This window comes from Budorcas taxicolor, chromosome 14 (genome assembly GCF_023091745.1).
Source record: "Budorcas taxicolor isolate Tak-1 chromosome 14, Takin1.1, whole genome shotgun sequence".
NCBI lineage: Eukaryota > Metazoa > Chordata > Mammalia > Artiodactyla > Bovidae > Budorcas > Budorcas taxicolor.
The window spans coordinates 90,028,701-90,051,163 of record NC_068923.1 but is presented as its reverse complement, the minus strand read 5'-3'; the positions used below and the strand labels follow the sequence as shown (position 1 = coordinate 90,051,163).

General features: G+C 42.5%; 1 protein-coding gene across 1 annotated transcript; it reads right to left on the bottom strand.

The window, feature by feature from the left end:
- Positions 1–16,949: 16,949 nt before the first annotated feature.
- On the bottom strand, positions 16,950–22,259 carry LOC128059217 (uncharacterized). The gene is made up of 5 exons (XM_052651589.1): positions 22,241–22,259; positions 21,620–21,843; positions 20,161–20,357; positions 17,600–17,617; positions 16,950–17,097 (listed from the first exon to the last, which is right to left on the bottom strand). Exons 1-5 carry the CDS (start codon positions 22,257–22,259, stop codon positions 16,950–16,952), a joined length of 606 nt encoding a protein of 201 aa, XP_052507549.1.
- Positions 22,260–22,463: the final 204 nt, after the last annotated feature.

Genomic DNA, 22,463 nt, shown 5'->3' with positions numbered 1-22,463 from the left:
TTCTTTCCAGATATTTCTTCAGATCATCTGTATTCTTCAGATGAGTACATTTATTCAGAAATTACTCCTTGGGCATTGCTTGCTGACAGAGCAGAAAATCAGACATCCCTCATGGGCAAATTCCAAAGGTGACGCACCTCTGAGGTTTCTGCTTCTGTGTCTTTCCAGCGCTCCGGCTCCCAGAGTGGAAAGGGGAGATCTGCCATGGAAGCGGGGGTTGGGGACCCCACTTCCCTGGGGGTACTGTCAGCTGGCCAGACCTTTCGGCTTGAGCCCTGATGGTCCCTTGGTGTTAGTGCAGACCTCCTTCAACCCACATGGATGGTGATGCTCTTGGGAAAAAGAGGCATTAACCTTGCTCGGGGCTGCCCCCCTACTACAGAACTCCCTGTCCCACCTCCCCCCCCAACACTCCTCACATGTCTGTCTGCAAGAGGCTTCTGCAGCACCCGGCTGTTTGACCTTCATGCTCTGGGCAGCCCATGGCCCAGACTTCATCAGCCTTGCCCTGGCAGCGTTATCACTTCCATAGCCCATTCCGGTTTTAGTCACATGTACACAGTTGGCTCAGATGGTAAAGCGTCTGCCTACAATGCGGGAGACCTGGGTTTGATCCCTGGGTCGGAAAGATCCTCTGGAGAAGGAAATGGCAACCCACTCCAGTATTCTCGCCTGGAAAATCCCATGGACGGAGGAGCCTGGTGGGCTACAGTCCATGGGGTCTCAAAGAGTTGGACACGACTGAGCGACTTCTCCTTACCTTACACAGTTTGCAGGTTTTTATAAACTTGAATCCCAAAGAGGTCAGGGTTCCCATGTCTTTTTCAAGGGCAGATTTTCAGCTCTTATGCGCATTAGCTCATCTCTGTAGGCATGCGAGGTGCTGTCCAGCTCTGCTCCTCCAGAGCTGCAAGCCTAGCCTTCGACACATCCCTTGAATGAAGGAGATTCCTAAAGCAGTTTTCCAGCTCTATTAGTTTGCTAGGGCTTCTGTTAACTCAGTCCCCGCAAACTGAGTGGCTTCAGTAGCACTTTATTGTCTCACAGAGTCTTAGAGGCTGGAAGTCCCAAGTCCAAGGTCAGGGCCTCTGAAAGCACTAGGGAAAGATCTGTCCCAGGTGCCTCTTGCAGCTGCTGGTAGTTCCTTGACTCATGGCGGCTGAACTCTAACCCTGCTAGTGTTCCCCTGTGTGTCTGTACCCAAATTTCCCCTTTAAATAAGTCATGTTGGATTAGGGGCCCACCCTAGTCCAGTTTGGGCTTCCCTGGTGGCTCAGCGGTAAAGATCTGCCTGCAGTGCAGGAGACGAAGGTTGAATCCCTAGGTCGGGAAGATCCCTGGAGGAGGGAACGGCAACCCACTCCAGTATTCTTGCCTGGAGACGCCCATGCACAGAGGAGTCTGGCGGGCTGCAGTCCATGGGGTCGCAGACAGTGGGACACAACTGAAGTGACTGAACAGGCACGCACTACCCCAGTATGGCCTCATCTTAACTAATCATGTCTGTAAACCACCTAATTTCCAAACAAGGTCACATTCCGAGGTACTAGGGTTAAGACTCCAATATTTCTTTCTGAGGCAGGGAGAGACACAATTTAACCCATAAAACTACTAAATGTCCTTTTAAATATCTGTGTTGAATGACAAAGTGAAACTATATTCTTCAGAAATTCCTAAATATCTCTTATTTGGATGTAAACTTATTTATGTTACTTCTTTCTCAAGGAGTTAATGGAATATACATCACAAGCTTTAATCCCTGGAACAGAAATTTTCAAAAAATTAAAAAGAAGAGAGGAAAAAAGAAAGCACAATTTAGAGTTTCCATGTGTTTATACTGTATGTAACTTTCCTCTTTCACAAAAGGCAGACCTTTTTAAAGAATATTTGCTTATGTGCCAAAGTGAAAAAAAAATAAACACATATCAAGCTATACTCACATCCCTAATGTCTTCAAATGCACTTTGTTAGAAACCTTTATTTTCTCAGGAAGCAGGATATCTCTTGCCCATATTGTGTATTTCACCAGCAGCTTTGTTATTCCAGAGTTTTAGTTATAAAATATGTTCTTTTACAATTGGGGCAAAGCTATTTCTATATACATCAGAATACCGCCTACTGCTACCAGTGTATTAAATTTCTACACTCTTGGGTAAAATAAAGCTCTAATAGCTTTGTTAGTTGAAAAGATGCTTTTTGTATAAACTAAGTAGTGCATGAATTTGATTTTGTGTCAACTCATTGAATCTTTAGGAGAAACAATTCATTTTCAAACTTCTTTGTTAGGTGTCGAAACTTCGGGCACATCTAGATTTCAGATAAGACCCTTTTTAAAAAGACTTCTGAATCAATACCTCATATAATTTCCTTTGCTCTCCCAGGACAGGAGGCAAAACCTTAGACTTGTATTGAAATGACCTGGGCAGAGAATTAGCCAAACTCCATCCTGTTCTCACAAATTAAATCAGATTATTAGGTGAAAGATCACAGGAACATCACTCTTCTTTTTTTTTTTTTTTAATAATTCCTATGGTTTTTCCAGTAGTCATGTATGGATGTGAGAGCTGGACTGTGAAGAAGGCTGAGCGCCGAAGAATTCATGCTTTTGAACTGTGGTGTTGGAGAAGATTCTTGAGAGTCCCTTGGACTGCAAGGAGATCCAACCAGTCCATTCTGAAGGAGATCAGCCCTGGGTGTTCTTTGGAAGGAAAGATGCTAAAGCTGAAACTCCAGTACTTTGGCCACCTCATGTGAAGAGTTGACTCATTGGAAAAGACTCTGATGCTGGGAGGGATTGAGGGCAGGGGGAGAAGGAGATGACAGAGGATGAGATGGCTGGATGGCATCACTGACTTGATGGACGTGAGTCTGAGTGAACTCCGGGAGATGGTGATGGACAGGGAGGCCTGGCGTGCTTCGATTCATGGGGTCACAAAGAGTTGGACACGACTGAGCGACTGAACTGAACTGAATACTTCCGTTGACTTCAAGGATGCCACACTCCTTAGTTTTCCTCTAAATGTACCTCCTATCTCGTGTTAGCCTCGGTTGCTGGCTCCTTTCCCAGGCCTTATAAGGATGGAGTCCTCTACAAGTATACTCTTGGCCCATTTTCCCTCTAGCTACACTTTCTAGTTTATTTCATCCAGGATTTCAGCTTCAACGGCCACCTGCATATTGAAGACGCTCAATTTTTATTCCCCACTTGAGGCCTCTCCCCAGGACCACAGCCTTTCTTGCCCAGCCGTCTTTGCAGCTTTGCCACGTGGATGTCTAGTAGGCCCCTTAAACTTGAGTGTGATCAGAATGACCAGTCAGGCTCTGTAGGCCTCTCTGTTGTTGGCTTTCCCTGGTTCAGCAGACAGCCCCACCCAACCGCTCGCACCAAGGATGAGACCTCACACCCGATTTCCTCTTTCCCTAACACATTTTTCGTGCAACCCTGTGCAAGTCATTGGCATGTCGCCCCTGAACGCCTGCAGTAACATCTCAACATGCCATTCTGCCTCCGTTCTGGCCACTCTGCTCTTTGCTGCTTACACAGACGCCAGCCCTGTAGACCTAAAGCATAAATCAGATCATACTGCTCTCCTCCATGAAGCCCTCCCCCGGCATCCACAAGCAAACCCAGACGTGCCCTCAAGGCCCTACTCTGTTTGGCTTCAGCCCTCGCCTCTCAACTTGCTAGCCTTTTTTCTGCTTCCACTGCATTCTGGTATTCTCCTACTTTTTGAGCCTCAAGGGCTTTGCACATTTTGCTTCTTCTTCTTGGAATGAGTTTCTCTGAGATTTTCAAATGACCTTTTTCTCTCCTTTGAGGTCTCAACTGAAACGATGACTCCTTAAAAAGTCCTTACCTTGCTCTTCCAGTCCAAATAGCCCCCCAGAGCTCGCTCTCTGTCACTGCACAGCATATCACTTTGTTTTATTCTCTGCAAAGCACCTCCTACTATTTGAAACAGATCTTATATATTTTTTAATTTATTTTTTCCCCTGTTAATGGATATTTTATTATTTTTAAAATTTATTTGTTTTAATTGGAGGCTAATTACTTTACAATATTGTAGTGGTTTATTGATATGTTTTGGCTTCTGGTATTTCTCTGGTCTAGAATGAAAGATATTTTTCTGTCAATAGCACCTAGCATAGTGCCCAGCACACAGCAGGGGCTTCTTCAATTAATAATTGTCAGCTTGGGGGCTAGATACTTTAATTTCTCTATTAGGTTGCGAGAGAAACAAGGAATATTTTAGGATTGTTTATCAAGTGCTCAGCTGGACCTGCAGAGAAGTGTTTAGTAAATGTTGCCTTCTTGTTTTTAAAATAGAATTTTTGGGGGTGCTGCGCTGCATGGCTTGTGGGATCTTAGTTCCCTGATCAAGGGTGGAAACTTGGCCCTGGCAGTGAAGACATGGAGTCCTAGCCACTGGACATCCACGGAATTCCTTAAAATATCATTTTTGGTCTAGAAATTTGCTATCTGTTATCTATTATTGATGCTGAATAGATGTGTTGAAACAGACATTTTCAGACATTGCTTAGGGAAACAGAAACCTCTTTGAGACTTACTGGAGCAAGACCTCCAATAGTTATGTTCATACCCTTTGATTCATAAATATCCAAAGAAAATTATATCTATATTTTCATAAAGTAAATTTAATTTTAAAATGTATCTATCATTATTTGTAACAGTGTGAATCCAGAAGCAACCTCAATAAGGTAATAATTAAATACAATATGGTTATAAAATTTATACAATGAAATGGGAATTTTAATTTTACATGTTCTTAAATTAAAAACTTACTTAAACTTGTACTATGGTGAGTCTCCCCCTCAAATAAAAATCCATTAAAAAATGGATATGAAAATACATACATAAGCAGTGATTTTTCTCCAATTTCTGACTTTATTTCAATTTTTATTATGAGTATCTGATAAGTAAACAAAAACACATGTTCATAATAATTCTGATTAAAGCTGCATTTTTAGCACAACCTTATGTATTTAGTAATCTTGCCTTCATTTGTCAATTACTTTTGAAATAGTGAAAAAATATGAAATACCAAAAATATTAAATGTCCATATTCTAATCATTCTCTAACAACTTAATATTTCATTGTTTACGCTTTGTCTTTTCTCCTCAGTAACTAATTTAAAACATTATATAACAAATGTTTGCAAATATACAAGTCATATTTCTTTGTTGATATTGGAGAAAAGCAGAGAACTAGCTCCAGAAAGAATGAAGAGGCTGAGCCAAAGTGGAAACAACACCCCGTTGTGGATGTGACTGGTGATGGAAGCAAAGTCCGATGCTGTAAAGAGCAACATTGCATAGGAACCTGGAATGTTAGGTCCATGAATCAAGGTAAACTGGAAGTGGTTAAACAGTAGACGGTAAGAGTGAACATCAACATTTTAGGAATCAGTGAACTAAAATGGACTGGAATTGGCAAATTCAATTCGGATGACCAACATATCTACTACTGTGGGCATCCTTTAGAAGAAATGGAGTTGCCATCATGGTCAACAAAAGAGTCTGAAATGTAGCACTTGGGTGTAATCTCAAAAACGACAGAATGATCTCTGTTCATTTCCAAGGCAAACCATTCAATATCACAGTTATCTAAGTCTTTGCCCCAACCAGTAACACTGAAGACGCTGAAGTTGAACAGTTCTATGAGGACCTACAAGACCTTCTAGAACTAACACCCAAAAAAGATGTCCTTTTCATTATAGGGGACTGGAATGCAAAAGTAGGAAGTCAAGAGATACCTGGAGTAACAGACAAGTTTGATCTTGGAGTACAAAATGAAGCAGTGCAAAGGCTAATGGAGTTTTGCCAAGAGAAGGCACTGGTCATAGCCAACACCCTCTTCCAACAACACAAGAGAAGACTCTACACATGGACATCACCAGATGGTCAGTACCAAAATCAGATTGATTATAATCTCTGCAGCCAAAGATGGAGAAGCTCTATACAGTCAGCAAAAACAAGACTGGGAGCTGTCTGGCTCAGATCATAAACTCCTTATTGCCAAATTCAGACTTAAATTGCAGAAAGTAGGGAAAACCACTAGGCAATTCAGGTATGACCTAAATCAAATCCCTTATGAATCATACAGTGAAAGTGACAAATAGATTCAAGGAATTAGTTCTGATAGACAGAATGCCTGAAGAACTATGGATGGAGGTTCATGACATTGTACAGGAGGCAGGGATCAAAACCAACTCTAAGAAAAAGGAATGCAAAAAGGCAAGACGGTTGTCTGAAGAGGCCTTACAAATAGCTGAGAAAAGAAGAAAAGTAAAAGGCAAAGGAGAAAAGGAAAGATATACCCATCTGATGGCAGAGCTTCAAAGAACAGCAAGGAAAGATAAGAAAGGCAATGCCAAAGAATGTTCAAATTACTGTAAATGAAAGGTGAATGCTTAGTTGCTCAGCCATGTCCAACTCTTTGTGACCCCATGGACTGTAGCCCACCAGGCTCCTCTTTCCATGGGGATTTCTCAGGCAAGAACACTGGAGTGGATTGCCATGCCCTTCTTCAGGGGATCTTCCCAACCCAGGGATCAAACCCAGGTCTCCTGCATTGCAGGCAGACTCTTTATCCTCTGAGCCAACAGGGAAGCCCAATAATACTGAAGTGGGTAGCCTGTCCCTTCTCCAGGGAATCTTCCTCACCCAGGAATTGAACCAGGGTCTCCTGCATTGCAGGCGGATTCTTTACCAGCTAGGCCACAAAGTAGGTCCTAACTACTGCACAGTTGCACTCATTTCACACTCTAGCAAAGTAATGCTCAAAATTCTCCAAGCCAGGCTTCAACAGTGCGTGAACTGAGAATTTCCAGATGTACAAATTGGATTTAGGAAAGGCAGAGGAACCAGAGATCAAATTGCCAACATCCACTGGATCAGAGAAAATGCAAGATAATTCCAGAAAAACTTCTGCTTCTTTGACTACACTAAAGCCTTTGGCTGTGTGGATCACAATAAACTGTGGAAAATTCTTAAAGAGTTGGGAATACCAGACCATCTCACCTGCCTGCTGAGAAACCTGTATGCAGATCAAGTAACAACAGTTAGAACTAGACATGGAACAATGGACAGGTTCCAAATCAGGAAAGGAGTACGTCAAGGCTGTATATTGTCACCCTGCTTGCTTAACTTATATGCAGAGTACAGCATGTGAAATGCAGGACTGGATGAAGCACAAGCTTGAATCAAGATTTCCAGGAGAGATATCAATAACCTCAGATATACAGATGACACCACCCTTATGGTAGAAAACAAAGAGGAATCAAGAGTCTCTTGATGAAGGTAAAAGAGGAGAGTGAAAACGCTGGCTTAAAACTCAGAATTCAAAAAGCTGAGATCACGGCATCTGGTCCCATCACTTCATGGCAAATAGATGGGGAAACAATGGAAACAGTGACAGACTTTATTTTCTTGGGCTCCAAAATCACTGTAGATGGTGACTGCAGCCATCAAATTAAAAGATGCTTGCTCCTTGGAAGAAAAGCTATGACCAACTTAGACAGCATATTAAAAGCAGAGACATTACTTTGCCAACAAAGATCCATATATCCATATAGTCAAAGCTGTGGTTTTTTCAGTAGTCATGTATGGATGTGACAGTTGGACCATAAAGAAGGCTGAGCACCAAAGAATTGATACTTTTGAACTGAGTGTTGGAGAAGACTCTTGAGAATCCCCTGGACTGCAAGGAGATCCAACCAGTCCATCCTAAAGGCAATCAGTCCTGAATATTCATTGGAAGGACTGATGCTGAAGCTTAAACTCCAAAACTTTGGCCACGTGATGCAAAGAACTGACAATGGAAAAGACCCTGATGCTGGGAAAGACTGAAGGCAGGAGGAGAAGGGGATGAAAGAGGATGAGATGGTTGGATGGCATCACTGACTCGAAGGACCTGAGTTTGAGAAAGCTCCAGGAGATGGTGATGGACAGGGAGGCCTGGTGTGCTGCAGTCTATGGGGTCTCAAAGAGTCGGATACAACTGAGCAACTGAAGTGATTTATAAAGGAAAAATACTTATTTTTAGTGAAGAATGTGGCTATTAAATATCTGGGATTTGTCATAAAATAATTCAGAAATGAGAGGGGAAAAATATAATAACTATGACAGTATAATTACTGATAATTATTTACTTTGAAGTTTGATGGTTCACTTTACTTCTTCTTACTTCCGTGTACATTAGAAATTTATTCTTGAAAAAGTGTTTTAAAAAACTACATGAACAACAGCAAAAAAGACTTCTTTAACCTCTTTCCCTTTCAAGGTTTATTCTCATTCTCTTCTTTTCTCTTGATATTTTTAGAAATAGCTGTTTGACTAACCACCTCCACTTCCTTATTTACCTACCACAGTTTGATTTTAAACCCACACAATCTCCTTGAAGCTGCTCTGTCGAAAGATTGTTTGTATCTGTCATCTGCTAATTCATTCTCCACTGCACTGCGGAATAGGGAAGACAGCTTCACGGCAGAGGGAAGGAGGCATGATGTACAGTGCGGGGACAGGGGAGTGTTCCCCCAAAACTGTTGCAGGATATCCTAACCTATGGCGATCTGTTCATAAACATAAGGTCACCGGGCAGGATGTCATAGTAATTATTCTGAAGAAGTAACTGTCAGCTCTGCAAACCACAGGAGCCTTGACTGAGCAGAGGATAAATGCCTTCTCTGCTTGCCAAGTGATCTTCAGCAGAAGAATAAGAGTGTGCTTAGATGTCGTCATCTGCCTCCTGGGGATGGTGTGAGGATTCCTGTCATGGGAACAAAACATGCCCTTAAATAAAGAACAAATCCTTGCAGAGACCTCCCAGGCTTGGCTCCAGTGGCTCGCTCCAGGGCCCACGTCCACTGTGCCCTGCATGGGATGCCTCAGGCCGCTGGGTCTTTGCTTCCCCTGCCATCTCTGCCACCTTCCATTCAACTGCCTTTGCCCCAAATCTTCTCTCTCCCCAGAGCTTCTGAGCTCAGCACAATCAGCCTGATCAGAATCTCCAACATTCCAGTTCTGATTTTTGCCAAGATGTGGGAGTTATCTTCAACTCTCTTCTTTCCTGACCATTTTGTAGGGTTTGACCATGTTGCCCAATTAGTTCTTATGAAAACTCTCATCTGTCATGAAAATCATCTCTCTTGGTCCTCCTTCTTTCCTCATTCCTTCTTGCATGATCTTTTTTTCTGATTCTCAAACTATTGCTTCTTCAATATCTGTCCTTGCCCAATGCTCTGTTCAATCAGTATGTCTTTCTGGGTGATTCACGTGGTTTATGTAATTCCCAATTTAAATGGATTGGAGAAAGATGACCAGGCATGTCCTTCAACGTCCACTAGGTGTGCCATAAGTTCAAATACCTACTAGCGTTTTTGCACAGCTGTAATATACAAGCTAGAAAGGACACATTATTGCCCTCTCACTTTGCCAGAGTTATCATAATTGCTTCCTCTTCTTATAATTTGTGGGCTTTTCTAGTAGCCCAACTGGTAAAGAATCTGCTTGCAGTGCAGGAGACCTGGGTTTGATCCCTGGGTTGGGGAGATGCCCTGGAGAAGGAAATGACAACCCACTCCAGTATTCTTGCCTGGAGAATCCCCTTAGAGGGGCCTGGTGGGCTACAGTCCATGGGGTCGCAGAGTCGTACACAATGGAGCAACTAAGTATGCACGCATGCTCACAAGTTATAAGACCAGTTAAGTATTATAAGACATGCTGTGATGTCCCATCATCATCTTTCCTACTGATTTTGTGATCTATGAAAAGAACCTATGTGTGCGTGTGCTCAGTCACGCAAATGTGTCTGACTCTGTGTGACCCCATGGCCTATAGCTCACCAGGCTCCTCTGTCAGTGGGATTTCCCAGGCAAGAATCCTGGAGTGAGTTGCGGTTTCCTCCTCTGGGTGATTTTACTGACCCAGGGATTGAACTTGTGTCTCCTGCGTCTCCTGCATTGGCAGGCAGATTCTTTACCACTGCACCACCTGGAAAGCCTAAATCGCTTTCTAAAGTTCAATCTATTTTAATAGCCTGCAAATCTGTAACTCTATGAGTAGATGGATTAAGAGCACATAGCATCTAAAACAATAGATTTCCCCCTAATCCAGAAGGACATGAATTCTAAATACCTATTCTGAAACAGTAGCCTTGCACAAAAGCACTACTTAGCTATCACATAATTATTTTCCAATTTCCAGAAAGCAACACAGTTTCAGGTTAAAAAAGAAAATTAAAAATATGCTGGTTGTATTGGAACACTCTTTTACCTTTTAATCAATGCACCCCAGGATCACACTTTATATTCAAACTGGGTTTTTTTTGGCCACGTCTTCCAGCTTGCGGGACTGTTGTTTCCAGCTAGGGATCAGACCTGGGCTCTCAGTATGAAAGTTCAGAGTCCTAACCACTGAAGGGAGTTTCCTCCAATGATTTTTGAGTCTAGTTGGTCGCCTTAGAGAGAAGTGATTTATATTTGTGCAGGATTCTGCAAAGTTCTTTTCCAGTGGAATTGAAACATCTTCAACCCAGAGGGAAATAACTCAGTAGACCACTATGGAAACGTTTTCACCTGCAGAGTTTAAAACTGTTTCCTTCTCAGTTAGTGAGGTATTCCCTGAAAAGTCCCAAAGAACTCCAACTGCAGCATTTAGTAAGTCTTATTATTTTTGCTTGAGTATATTTAGCACACAACTTCTCGGAAGGTAGCCAGGTTAGGAGTTGCCATAACTAACAACATATTTCCTTTAAATGTAAAAGTGGAAGTGATCACAAGATTATTACTTGTGAGGCTCCAAAGAGGCAGTGGATACTGCTGCGTAATAAAGTTGTCCCGTGAAAATTTCAGTTTCCTGACTTGATCTTGTGCGGCAGCAGCTGATTGTTTTGTTCACGAATTAAATAAAGTTTTAGAACTACAAGCTCTACTTCAAAGTGTGCTACTTTGTACTAATTACCACATTCACTCTTGGTGAACAGGACAACCGCTATAAAACATGTCAGTCATGGATTGACTCTTACGTGAGTTTTCTCATCAGGTTAATGTTTTGAGGTCATCAGTGGCAGATTTTCTCTCAATTACAGAGAAAACCTGAGTGATCTGCAGACACCTTAGGGAGACTGGAAATCTACAGAACTGCAGGCAGTGATTGGTTCACTGGCTTCAAGAATTCCTAAGCTTTCTACTATGTTAAACTCCTGGGGAAACTGAGTTTAAATTACAAAAACACAAAGACATTTCTTTGAATTGCTCCATAGAGCAATGGAAAAAATGTAAAATGCTGCTCTCTGAGTTCAACTTTTAAGTACATGGTCTAGTAGAATGGCCTACCTTCCGGAGCTCTACCTTGCAGGGGAAACCCCAGCATCAGAGGTTAAGCTTGCAAAGACTGACCGATAGGGAATAAATACCAATAGAGAAATAACTGTGCTTACGCATCTATTAGGATTGTTAACTTATTAGTGCTTTGCCTGAAAAAGTTCCCTAGCTTTGGAACAATCTTCCCCAATCCTACTGTTTCCGTAAGTTTTGTTATTTTTAAAAGTGTGTTATTTTGCAGAAGGTGAACATGCATTGTAATAGGTACACTTACATCCATTCCATTTTATAAACAGAAGAAATCTAAATCTATGAGCGATTAAAACCAAGTCACAACCAATTCAAAGACAGAGTTAAAATTAGGGTTTCTGATTAGTAATTCTTGTAGAGCTGTTTTAAGTGGTACTTGTTCGTCTATACATGACCGCTGCAGAGGCAGCAGTCCAGTTAGTTCAGTCTCTCAGTCGTGTCCCACTCTTCAAGACCCCATGGACCGCAGCACGCCAGGCCTCCCCGTCCACCACCAGCTCCCGGAGCTTGCTCAAACTCATGTCCATCGAGTCGGTGATGCCATCCAACCATCTCATCCTCTTCATCCCCTTCTCCTACCTTCAATCTTTTCCAGCATCAGGGTCTTTTCAAATGAGTCAGCTCTTCTCATTAGGTGGCCAAAGTACTGGAGTTTCAGCTTCAACATCAGTCCTTCCAATGAATATTCAGGACTGATTTCCATCAGGATGGACTGGTTGGATCTCCTTGCAGTCCAATGGACTCTCAAGAGTCTTCTCCAACACCACAGTTCAAAAGCATCAACTCCTTGGTGCTCAGTTTTCTTTATAGTTCAACTCTCACATCCATACATGGCTACTGGAGAAACCATAGCTTTGACTAGACAGACCTTTGTTAGCAAAGTAATGTCTCTGCTTTTGAATATGCTGTCTAGGTTGGTCATGGCTTTTCTTGCAAGGAGTAAGCGTCTTTTAATTTCATGGCTGCAGTCACCATCTGCAGTGATTTTGGAGCCCAAGAAAATAAAGTCTGTCACTGTTCCCACTGTTTCCCCATCTATTTGCCATGAAGCGATGGGACTGGATGCCATGATCTTAGTTTTCTGAATGTTGAGCTTTAAGCCAACTTTTTCACTCTCCTCTCTCACTTTCGTCTAGTGGCTCTTTAGCTCCTCTTAACTTTCTGCCATAAGGGTGGTGTCATCTGCATATCTGATGTTATTGATATTTTTCCCAGCAATCTTGATTCCAGCTTGTGCTTCACCCAGCCCAGTGTTTCTCATGATGTACTCTGCATAGAAGTTAAATAAGCAGGGTGACAATATACAGCCTTGACGCACTCCTTTTCCTATTTGGAACCAGCCTGTTGTTCCATGGAGATGCATGGCTGCCTGAATACTGAAACTCTTCCAATTATTTAATTTTCATTTTATTTTTATGTGTTTATTTCCAAAGACACTGATATATCACTCAATGCTTTATGGCTTTTTCAGATCACACATGTTACACATTTTAAGACATAGTTAAAATGAAATGTGTGTTATTGAAAAATACTACACAGCTTTAGGATTGTGCTACATAGCTTTTCAAAAGATAAAGCCCAACATTCCAAAGACTTTCCTACTAAGTAGTGAAAGACAGAGACATAGATTTGGCATCTGATGGTAAGCTGGCTGGCAGAGGGTGGCACCTTCATGATGGATGAGGATGTCAAGGGTGGAGGTGGATGCCATTGTCCTGCAGGACGGAGTGACGCATGGCCAGGCCACTGATGGGCGTGATACCAAAAATCAGCCCCGGGGCCATCTTGTTGTGTGTCGCCAAGGATCTTTGCTTATGACATGTCTCTACATTAATTAATTATGCATCTGACCTGAGAAACATGTATCGTCCACCTACTGTACTCCAAGAACTGTGCCCAGTGTGAGGGGCAGGGGAGAGATGAAAGAGTCTCTGCTCAAGTCCAAGCCAAACACAGTCCAGAGTGATGATGAGCATTTGGCTCTACGGGAGCAGAGGAGACACTTCTAACCTGGACCATGGTCAGGAAAGGCTAAAGAAGGTGAGGGTAATGCTTGAGTTTAGACTCCAGGATAACTTGGGAGTCTACTAAGTAAGTAAAAGGGAATAAGAGAGCTTCACACAGAGAGAATGACATGGGTAAAGTCATCAAATAAAAAACAGCCTGGGAGTCTGGGGAAAATGCGAGTGGGTGTGAGTGAAGCCTAGCCTCTCTGTGTGTGTGTGAGATATGTGGGCAGTGGGATGGTGGGGAAGGAATAAGAGGTTGGAGGTTGAAGTTGAAGTCAAACAGGCAGGTAGAATGCAAGTCATAAAAGAGCCTGCTCATCAAGAGATTGAGCTCTGTACTTCCAGATAACCAGCTTATCCATCCAAAGCTGCCTCCAGTGTCTGCTTTCCCTCCACCACGTCCCCAGACCTTTCCTAGACACTCAGCTGTATGAAGGTGGCGGTGTAAAGGTCTTACCCTTGACTGTATCTCTGGTGATAAGAAGAATAGCTGAAACATGGGAGGAGTTTTGGCATTACAGGTGGAATGGAGAAATTATCTCTCTCCTCCAGCTTTCAGCTCTATCAGCTCCTCCCTCCCAGAAGATGGCCTTGACTTCTTACACAGGGCCTCTTCACAGTCAGACGCTGTATCAGTTTCCTAGGGTTGGCACCACAGAATATCACAAACTGAGTGGTTTAAACGGACAAAAGTTTATTGCTTCATATTTCTGGAGGCTGGAAGTCCAAAATGAAGGTGTCAGCAGAGCTGATTTCTTCTCAGAACTGTGGGGAAGAATCTGTCCCATGTCCCTTCCTAGCTTCCGGGGGTTTTGCTGGCTGTCTTCGGTGCTCCTTAGCATGTAGGAGCATCGATTCAATCTCTGCTTTTAAGTGGTGATCTCAGGTTGTATGTGTGTGTGCTTAAAATTCCCCATTTTACCAGGACATCTGTGATATTGGATTTGGTCCCATGGCAATAACCTTATTTTACCTGGATTACCTCTGTAAAGGTAATCTATTTTACCTTCAAGTAAGATAACATTTTGAGGCGGTGGGGCTTAGGCCTTGAACAAATGACTATTTTGGGGGTAGAAGGGCATGATTCAATCCATAATATGTATAAACTTCAAGAACTACCTTTGTCACTTCCTAATTGACAGAGAATAGAACTCACCGTTGCCATTTTTAAAAGAACACTGAGGCTTCAAGACTTCTATGAACAGATCAAATTCCCACAGTAAGCAAGTAATACAGTTTGAACATGGTCCTAACTAGCCATATTGAATCCAACCCAAAGAAACATTACAGGGAGGAATTACTTGTTCAATATGTGTGTGGATTCAATATTGAAACTGTTTGTTCATCATTTCATTTATCTGGTATTTACTGAACATCTATGATATATTAGGTACTGTGCTAGGAGCTTGGGGGAAAAGATTAGTACGACACGAAGACTGACTTTAAAGCAATTTACCGTTTGCAGTTCCAGACTTCAGTATTAGGACAAGTCAGCATTGATTAAACATAGGAGATGCTTTTCTAGGCTGACTGACAGTCTCTAACTACCCTGGCTGAAACAATTTCTCTTAGACACCTCAACAGAATGATAAAGGAAAGGGATGCATTGGGCTAATAACAAATATAATGTGGGAAGACTGGCTTCAAGTGTGTTTAAAGAGTTTTTAAAAATGGTGGACAGTTTAAAATCCTGTTCAGATAAAATAGCAGATTACTGACAAAATTACATGCATAAATGAGTCAGAATGCTTGCTAAGCCTCATGTTTACTCATTTAGTGTGGTGGGATTAGAGGGTGATGAGAAGAAACAGAATTCGTCTTAAAAGGCAGTGTATTTTCTGGCTTGCCAAGTATTTGCTGAATGCCTACCTTGTGTCAGACTGCTTCACAGGTGCTTCCCATTTTGTCTGTGCCACTGCAATTCACTCAGTCTCCATGATTCTCAGCTCCTCACCACACTGTTATAAAGACCACATGAGACATTATGAGAGAGCACATTTCAATAGACGTTCAGCGTGAATCATATAATCTTCACTATTGTTCTTAGAATAAGATTGGAGGACTTTTACCAAATCTTAAGTGCTTTAAACTGCAAGTTCTTCTATAACTTTATTAAAAGTACATATTATCAGAGATATGCAAGCTTCATTTTTGGCAGTAGGGCAAACATTAATATAATAGAGAAAATGATAGCAATGGTCTGAAAGTAAAACTAAATTGTAGTCTGATTGTATAATACTTAGGCAAATTATTTGTAAATGTATTTAAAAGGCGCTTTAAAAAGTGGCATTAAAAAAATCCTTCCTCTACTACGTATTGTATTAAGATAAAAGCTACTAATTTATTTATTTTTCTTTTTGGTACACAGCTTATGGGATCTTAGTTTTCCAACTAAGGATCGAACCTGGGCCCTCAACATTGAAATCACAGAGTCCTAACCACTGGGCCACCAGAGGATTCCTGAGACCAGAGCTATTTAAATGAAGAAGTCAGTCACTTTCTCTGTTTAGGGTTAGAAGGTTCAAATGTCCTGTAAATAAAGCAATGGGTTCATGCTATAAGAAACAAAATTGATCAAGTTAATCTCACAAATATGAAACAAATACACCAACATATTATGTGAATAAGCGTGGGACAACTCGGTAGCAATTCTACACAGATGAAACTGTACCTTAATTTATTTTAGATTTATGCCCCGTTTGTTTCTGAAAGGATGTGAGGCAATGAACACAATTCAAATGGTTTAAAGTTGCGAGAGACACCTGAAACGTAACACCAACAAATCAATAAATTCCATCAAAACCTAAACAGCCTGTGCTATTCAGTTCCTGGGCCAAGTTTGCTTGGTTTCTTAAGGGAAAATGGACTCCGCTTCCTCTTCTCCATTCTCGTGGGAGTCTCACAGCGAAGGGAGCGCTGTCTGGGTCGTTGTTAATAAGCACACTAACTCACGTGGGTTGGGCTTCTATCCCGCTCACAGCAGCGATGTGTCGGTGAACCTGCACGCAGCCGTGTTGTTGCTGTGGACTTGATACAATGAGTGATGATATTTGTAAGATTTTAGATCTGGAATATATGTATTTTTAAAAGTAGATAAGGTATTCAGAATATCACTGTACATGTAAAAAATAGCTCTAGAACCTTATATTTGACTAGAAAGAACTTTCTACCATAATCTCTGTTATAGTAAATGACACTCCAGATGATGACTATCTCCTTTTGTAAAATTTATAAAGTTTTAATTTAGAAAATTAAATGAATGAAAAAAAAAAACAGTTATTTCCTTGTCGTGCGCAGAATTATTTTTATTGGAAACAAACAAACAAATAAGCCAGAATCGTGCATTTTTCCTTCATCCCCTTGGTCGTTTCTCCCGCACACTTTTATTGAGCACGAACTATGCGCTGAGCAACAAAGCACCAGCGGAGGAGGCAGGGATGTGTGCAGCGTGGTCCCTGCCTCGGAGCATCTTCGTGCAGGTGGGAAGTGAGGATGTCAACAGGCTTTACAACAGAACCAGGCTGGTGTCCTGGCAGCAGAGGAGGGGCACTGCACCGCGAGGAGGCATCAGGACCCTGGGAGAGCGGATGATCTGAGGAACAAGTAAGGGGCGTGCAGCCAGTTTTCACCCGGAAGGGACACCTCGGGGAGTCTTCCCAGTTCATGCAACGCATTCAACGTAACACAGCCCCACCCTGAAGCCCGCGGGGAACCCCTGGAGAACCGCAACATGCTCCGCACTGAGCTTCAGAGACACGTCCCAGGCTGAGGGGGGTCGTGTGGGAAACGTGCTGGGCCTGGGAGAGGCAGGAAGAGACCGTCACAGGGAACAGAAACCTTCAGTAAGACGACTGTAGGGATGAGACTTCAAGACTGGCTGTTACTGAAGCAGAAACGAGTCCAAGAGGACTATAAACATAGATTCCATCGGAACTCACTGAGTATCCTCAAGCAATAAAATGGTTCTGTTTTGTCCCTTATAGCTACTGGAAGTGAAAATGTGAGTCGTTCAGCCGTGTCTGACTCTTCCTGACCCCATGGGGTGTAGACAGACCATCAGGCTCCTCTGTCCATGCAGTTCTCCAGGCAAGAGTACTGGAGTGGCTAAACACTCACTTCTCCAAGGGATTTTCCAGACCCAGGGATCGAACCCAGGTCTCCCACATTGCAGGCAGACTCCGTACATCTGAGCCACTCTCACTCCTTTGCTCACTTACCAAGCTCCCTTCTTACAACTAAGGTTCTGAAACAGGAAAGCTGCAACATCAAAACAGTTAGCACTTCTCTCTTTTTGAGTTCCCAAAAAGCACTGAGAAATGCAAAAAATATATATATATTGAGTTACTCACTATATCCTAAGAAATCTAGACTAATACATGTGATTAAAAATAAGAAAACTATAAAAAAATAAATAGTATTAGGAAAGATAGAGACCTTCCAATTAACTTCAAAATAACTGTGAGTTTATTGCATATATATTTTTTCAGCTCTTAAATTTCTTATCAGAAAATGGGTAGAAGAATAAACCAAAATGGACAAAATACTGAAAATTATTGAAACTAGATGGTGTCTATAGTATTTTCTCTATATGTTTGAAGTTTTACCATAATATAAAGTTTTTTGAAAGCATTATGGAAATATTATATGTGATGAATATCCCAAACTGGAAAGTGCTATAACAATTGTATTAAATTACTTGGTCAATTTATTTGGCCTCTGAATTTGTGGATCTATTGAATTCACACAATAAGCTTATATTATATTGCTCTAACATCTTAAGAAAATGGTCCCCCAATTCCTTCCCCTAGAAAATAATTTACAATAAGGATTCAGTCAAATTCAACAAAAGATAATGATAAAATATTATCATTTTCTATCTGAATAATTTGAATGAAATATAAATCTTCTGTGCATCGATAGGAATTAACTTCTTGAAGAACAACAACTTGCATATATTTACATCCCAGCTTATTTCAAATTACCTGATGCGGCCTATGACATATACTAGAGTGATTTCTTATCCTAGAAAATGGGATATATGTCTCAAAATAATTGAATCTTGGAGAATAATTTTCACAAATAATATATAATTGTATTTCATGTTTTGCTTACTAATGCAATTTTCAAAATGGTGATGATTTATTACTATTGCTTTTTAAATAAAAAAGTTTTATGAAAAAATTCAAAGTGGAAGTTGTCTTAATTAAAACTGAAGAGAAGATAGTGTGAATTAATTTTTCCTTCTTTGTGAAAAAACATTTTAAAACAAATTAAACAAGACTTAAGAATAATAGACCTGGTACTATAGATGACTTTCCAGTACTAAGGTATATATTGGTAACATGAGAAATGAAAGGCCAGAATCTCCTTGAAGCCTAGAAGATTGAAGTAGTCTGCAATTATCCATTTTCCAAATTTGACTTCAAGAATAAAGGTAAACAGTGATGCACTATTGAGACACTATCCATGCCATATTAGGGGAAGTTTCCCCACCCAGGTTGCAAATCAATCAGGTCTGAAGAGACTGCGCTAGTATCTTATCTGGAATTTACAAAACATTTTCTCATGAAAGTAATCTTTCTTATCATGGTTTGGATCCCAGAAGAGTCCACAGATTTCTTGAACATGTAATGGGTTTGCAATATGTACTGATAAGGCTGGCAGCTGATGAATGCTGAAAACACTGGTAAATGTGAGTTCTCTAACTCAGTGACGTCCCTGTACCCCAGGAGTTTCCCACAATGCCTTTCTCGCTGCCCCCTTTGCTCCTCTGGGTCCTCATCTCACACCGCTCTCCCCTCCTGCTCTGTGCTAAGGTTACAGGGGTCTGCTTGAGATCCTTGAATACGTCATCTTAGGACACCGGCACGACCTGTTTTCTCACTTAGATGCTATTCTCTCTGATTTTCACCAAGGCTGGCTCCTTCTTGTCCTTCAACCATCCAGGAAAATGGTCCTGGGTATACCTGCCTAGTAGACTAAACTTAACTGTTAGATCTTCTCTGATACCTGGTATAAATTAGTCCCGTATACTGGTTTCCTGTTTTCATTCTTTGTCTAGCTCAAAAAAATCTACCACCTGAAACTTTCCTGCTAATTTCTTTGTACATTATCTATGCACTCTGCTAGCGGGCTTCCCTGGTGGCTCAGAGGTTAAGCATCTGCCTGCAATGGGGGAGATCTGGGTTCAATCCCTGGGTCGGGAAGATTCCCTGGAGAAGGAAATGGCAACCCACTCCCGTGTTCTAGCCTGGAGGATCCCATGGACAGAGGAGCCTGGTGGGCTATAGTCCACGGGGTTGCAAAGAGTCGGACACGACTGAGGGACTTCACTTCACTTCACTATGTAAGCTCTATAAGGAAAACCTTGTTCATCGTCACCTCCCATCGCCTAGACTATTCACGGACAATGGCAGAGCCTCGGTGCCTGAGGGATGGAATTCCATAAGCAACTCTGTAGAACTACCCTGTGTAGCAGTTGAGACCCTAACTGCCGCCAGACAATTTAGTCTGAGTCGCATGTTAGGGAATCAGGAGCGCATCTTCCGTTTCATCCCTGATGGTATCAGGGCATTAGAGTTATCTTCCAGCACCCTGGGATGAGGGGAGCAGCGCTGGAGATGAGCCACTAAACACAGGCCAGGGGGTGGCCGGTGTGAGGAGGAAGGGTGGCTCTGAGACTGAAGGAGGGGAGGCGGTGGAGGTCTCTGGGGCAGAGCGTTCTCTCCTTCTCATTTTGTCTCTGCCTGCCCCTCCCTTCCCTCCCCTCCATGCTCACTAAACGAGATCAGGGCCAGGACAGAAGCCAGCCAGCAGCACTGCTTGAACCGCAATAGACAAATATTTCTTCCTTTTCTCCCGTCTTTCTTTTCGTCTTCTGTTCTTGCTTCCTTCTTCCCACTCTAATTTTTCTAGTTCCTCCCATTCCTCACCCTCTTCTCTTACAACATTCGGTCGGTACTGCTGGGAGCGAAGCTGGAAATGTGGCCGGTGATAAGCACCGTGTCGGCGTGCAGTACACGCAAAAGGAATGCTTGCCAAGTAGGGCAGAGTACAGCTTTGCCTAAATCAAGACAGACTGCTTCTCTGACTGGCTCTCGGCACTAACAGACTTCTCACTTGGCTACCTAAAGAATTTTGCTTAGTGGGGTATGATGTTCTTCTGTGAAGCTAACACAATTTATTAGATTCTCAACTTTAAAATGAAAAGGTTCAAATAGAAAACACTGTAAACTGTATCATTTAAAAACAATAACTTATACTGAATAGATAATGACCACTTGTATTTCTAAATTCCTAAATTTACTATTTTAGTTAGGTTAAGAAGTCTGTTTTTCTCTCAGGAGAGGTACTAGAATACCTTTCATCAGTCCAGTTCAGTTCAGTCGCTCAGTCGTGTCCGACTCTCTGCAACCCCATGAATCGCAGCACGCCAGGCCTCCCTGTCCATCACCAACTCCCGGAGTTCACTCAGACTCACGTCCATCGAGTCGGCGATGCCATCCAGCCATCTCATCCTCGGCCGTCCCCTTTTCCTCCTGCCCCCAATCCCTCCCAGCATCAGAGTATTTTCCAATGAGTCAACTCTTCGCATCAGGTGGCCAAAGTACTGGAGTTTCAGCTTTAGCATCATTCTTTCCAAAGAACACCCAGGGCTGATCTCCTTTAGAATGGACTGGTTGGATCTCCCTGTAGTCCAAGGGACTCTCAAGAGTCTTCTCCAACACCACAGTTCAAAAGCATCCATTCTTCAGGGCTCAGCTTTCTTCACAGTCCAACTCTCACATCCATACATGACTACTGGAAAAACCAAAGCCTTGACTAAATGGACCTTTGTTGGCAAAGTAATGTCTCTGCTTTTCAATATGCTGTCTAGGTTGGTCGTAACTTTTCATAGATACTGTTATGGTCTTTTCTAACAGTTATGGACTTCCCTGGTGGCTCAGATGGTGAAGAATCTACCTGAAATGCAGGAGAACAAGGTTTGATCCCTAGGTGGGGAAGATTCCCCGGAGAAGGGCAACCCACTCCAGTATTCTTGCCTGGAAAATTCCATGGGCAAAGGAGCCTGACGGGCTACGGTTCACGGGGTCACAAAGAGTCGGACACGACTGAGCAACTAACAGGGAAAAGATGGACAGTTCAGTAATACAGCTAGTGGTACAACCAGCTCTGCTCCAGTGTCAGAAACCACCCTCGTGGACTCAGAGGCCTGGCTTACCGACTCATGTGGCCGCCTTCCTCAGTGTGTCTTCCCAGGACCAAGGAAGATGAGCAGTTGCTGCTTTAGGTCTCTCTGTCTCCATGCTGGTGACAATGAAACTGACCGTCCCAGAAAGAAGCCTCCAGCCCGCTGAGCTGCTTCTTTGCCCTCGGATTCTTGCACAGTGACACCGCCGAAAGGCAGCTGCTTCACGGGGCTCTGCAAAGGAGGCGGGGACCCTAGAGTCTGCTGACTTTTCTGGAATGACAGGCAGCCTAAGAGCCACAGACTGGTGAACTCTTGAAAGCGAAGTTGCTTATAAACAGCGAAGCAGCAAGATTCTGTAAAGCAATTACCCTTCAATAAAAATTAAGTTAATTAAAAAAAAAAAACAGAGGGAAGACATGCTATAAAAAGCCATGCTTATTTTTTGATGTATAATTCTAACAGATTTCAGCTTTTGAGTCTTTGGTAAAACTTCAGAAGTGGGAAGCTGGAACTCACTATAAGTTTTAGGGTTTTATCCACAACAATTATTTATAACTGCTATAGAGTATGATTGGGTTTCACGTTATGGTCCCCCCTTTCTCCGTGAATACAGTTCAACAGCAGCAGCAACAAAGCCTGAAAAAAGTTGAGTAACTGAAGAGCTCACGCAGCAGCCTCGCTGGCATCTGTTCCCCTTGTATCCTGTGCGGCCGCCTGCGGTCTGGGTGAGATTTGCCCCGCTACTAGGTCCGGAGGGGCGCTGTGATTGGTCCTGAACAGTCAGGCATCCTGTCCTCTGGCCACGGTGATTGGCTAAGGCACTCAGACAGCAGCCAGTCAGGGTTTTTTTCTTGCCACAGGAATTGATTCTGCAAGTGGCCAGGTTCTAA

Bases quoted from the DNA above. Each gene is read 5' to 3' on its own strand.
- LOC128059217 (XM_052651589.1), bottom strand. The intron at 20,358-21,619 runs GCGGCCACATGA...CCACATTTCCAG, and splicing joins GGGAAGACACACTGAGGAAG to CTTCGCTCCCAGCAGTACCG.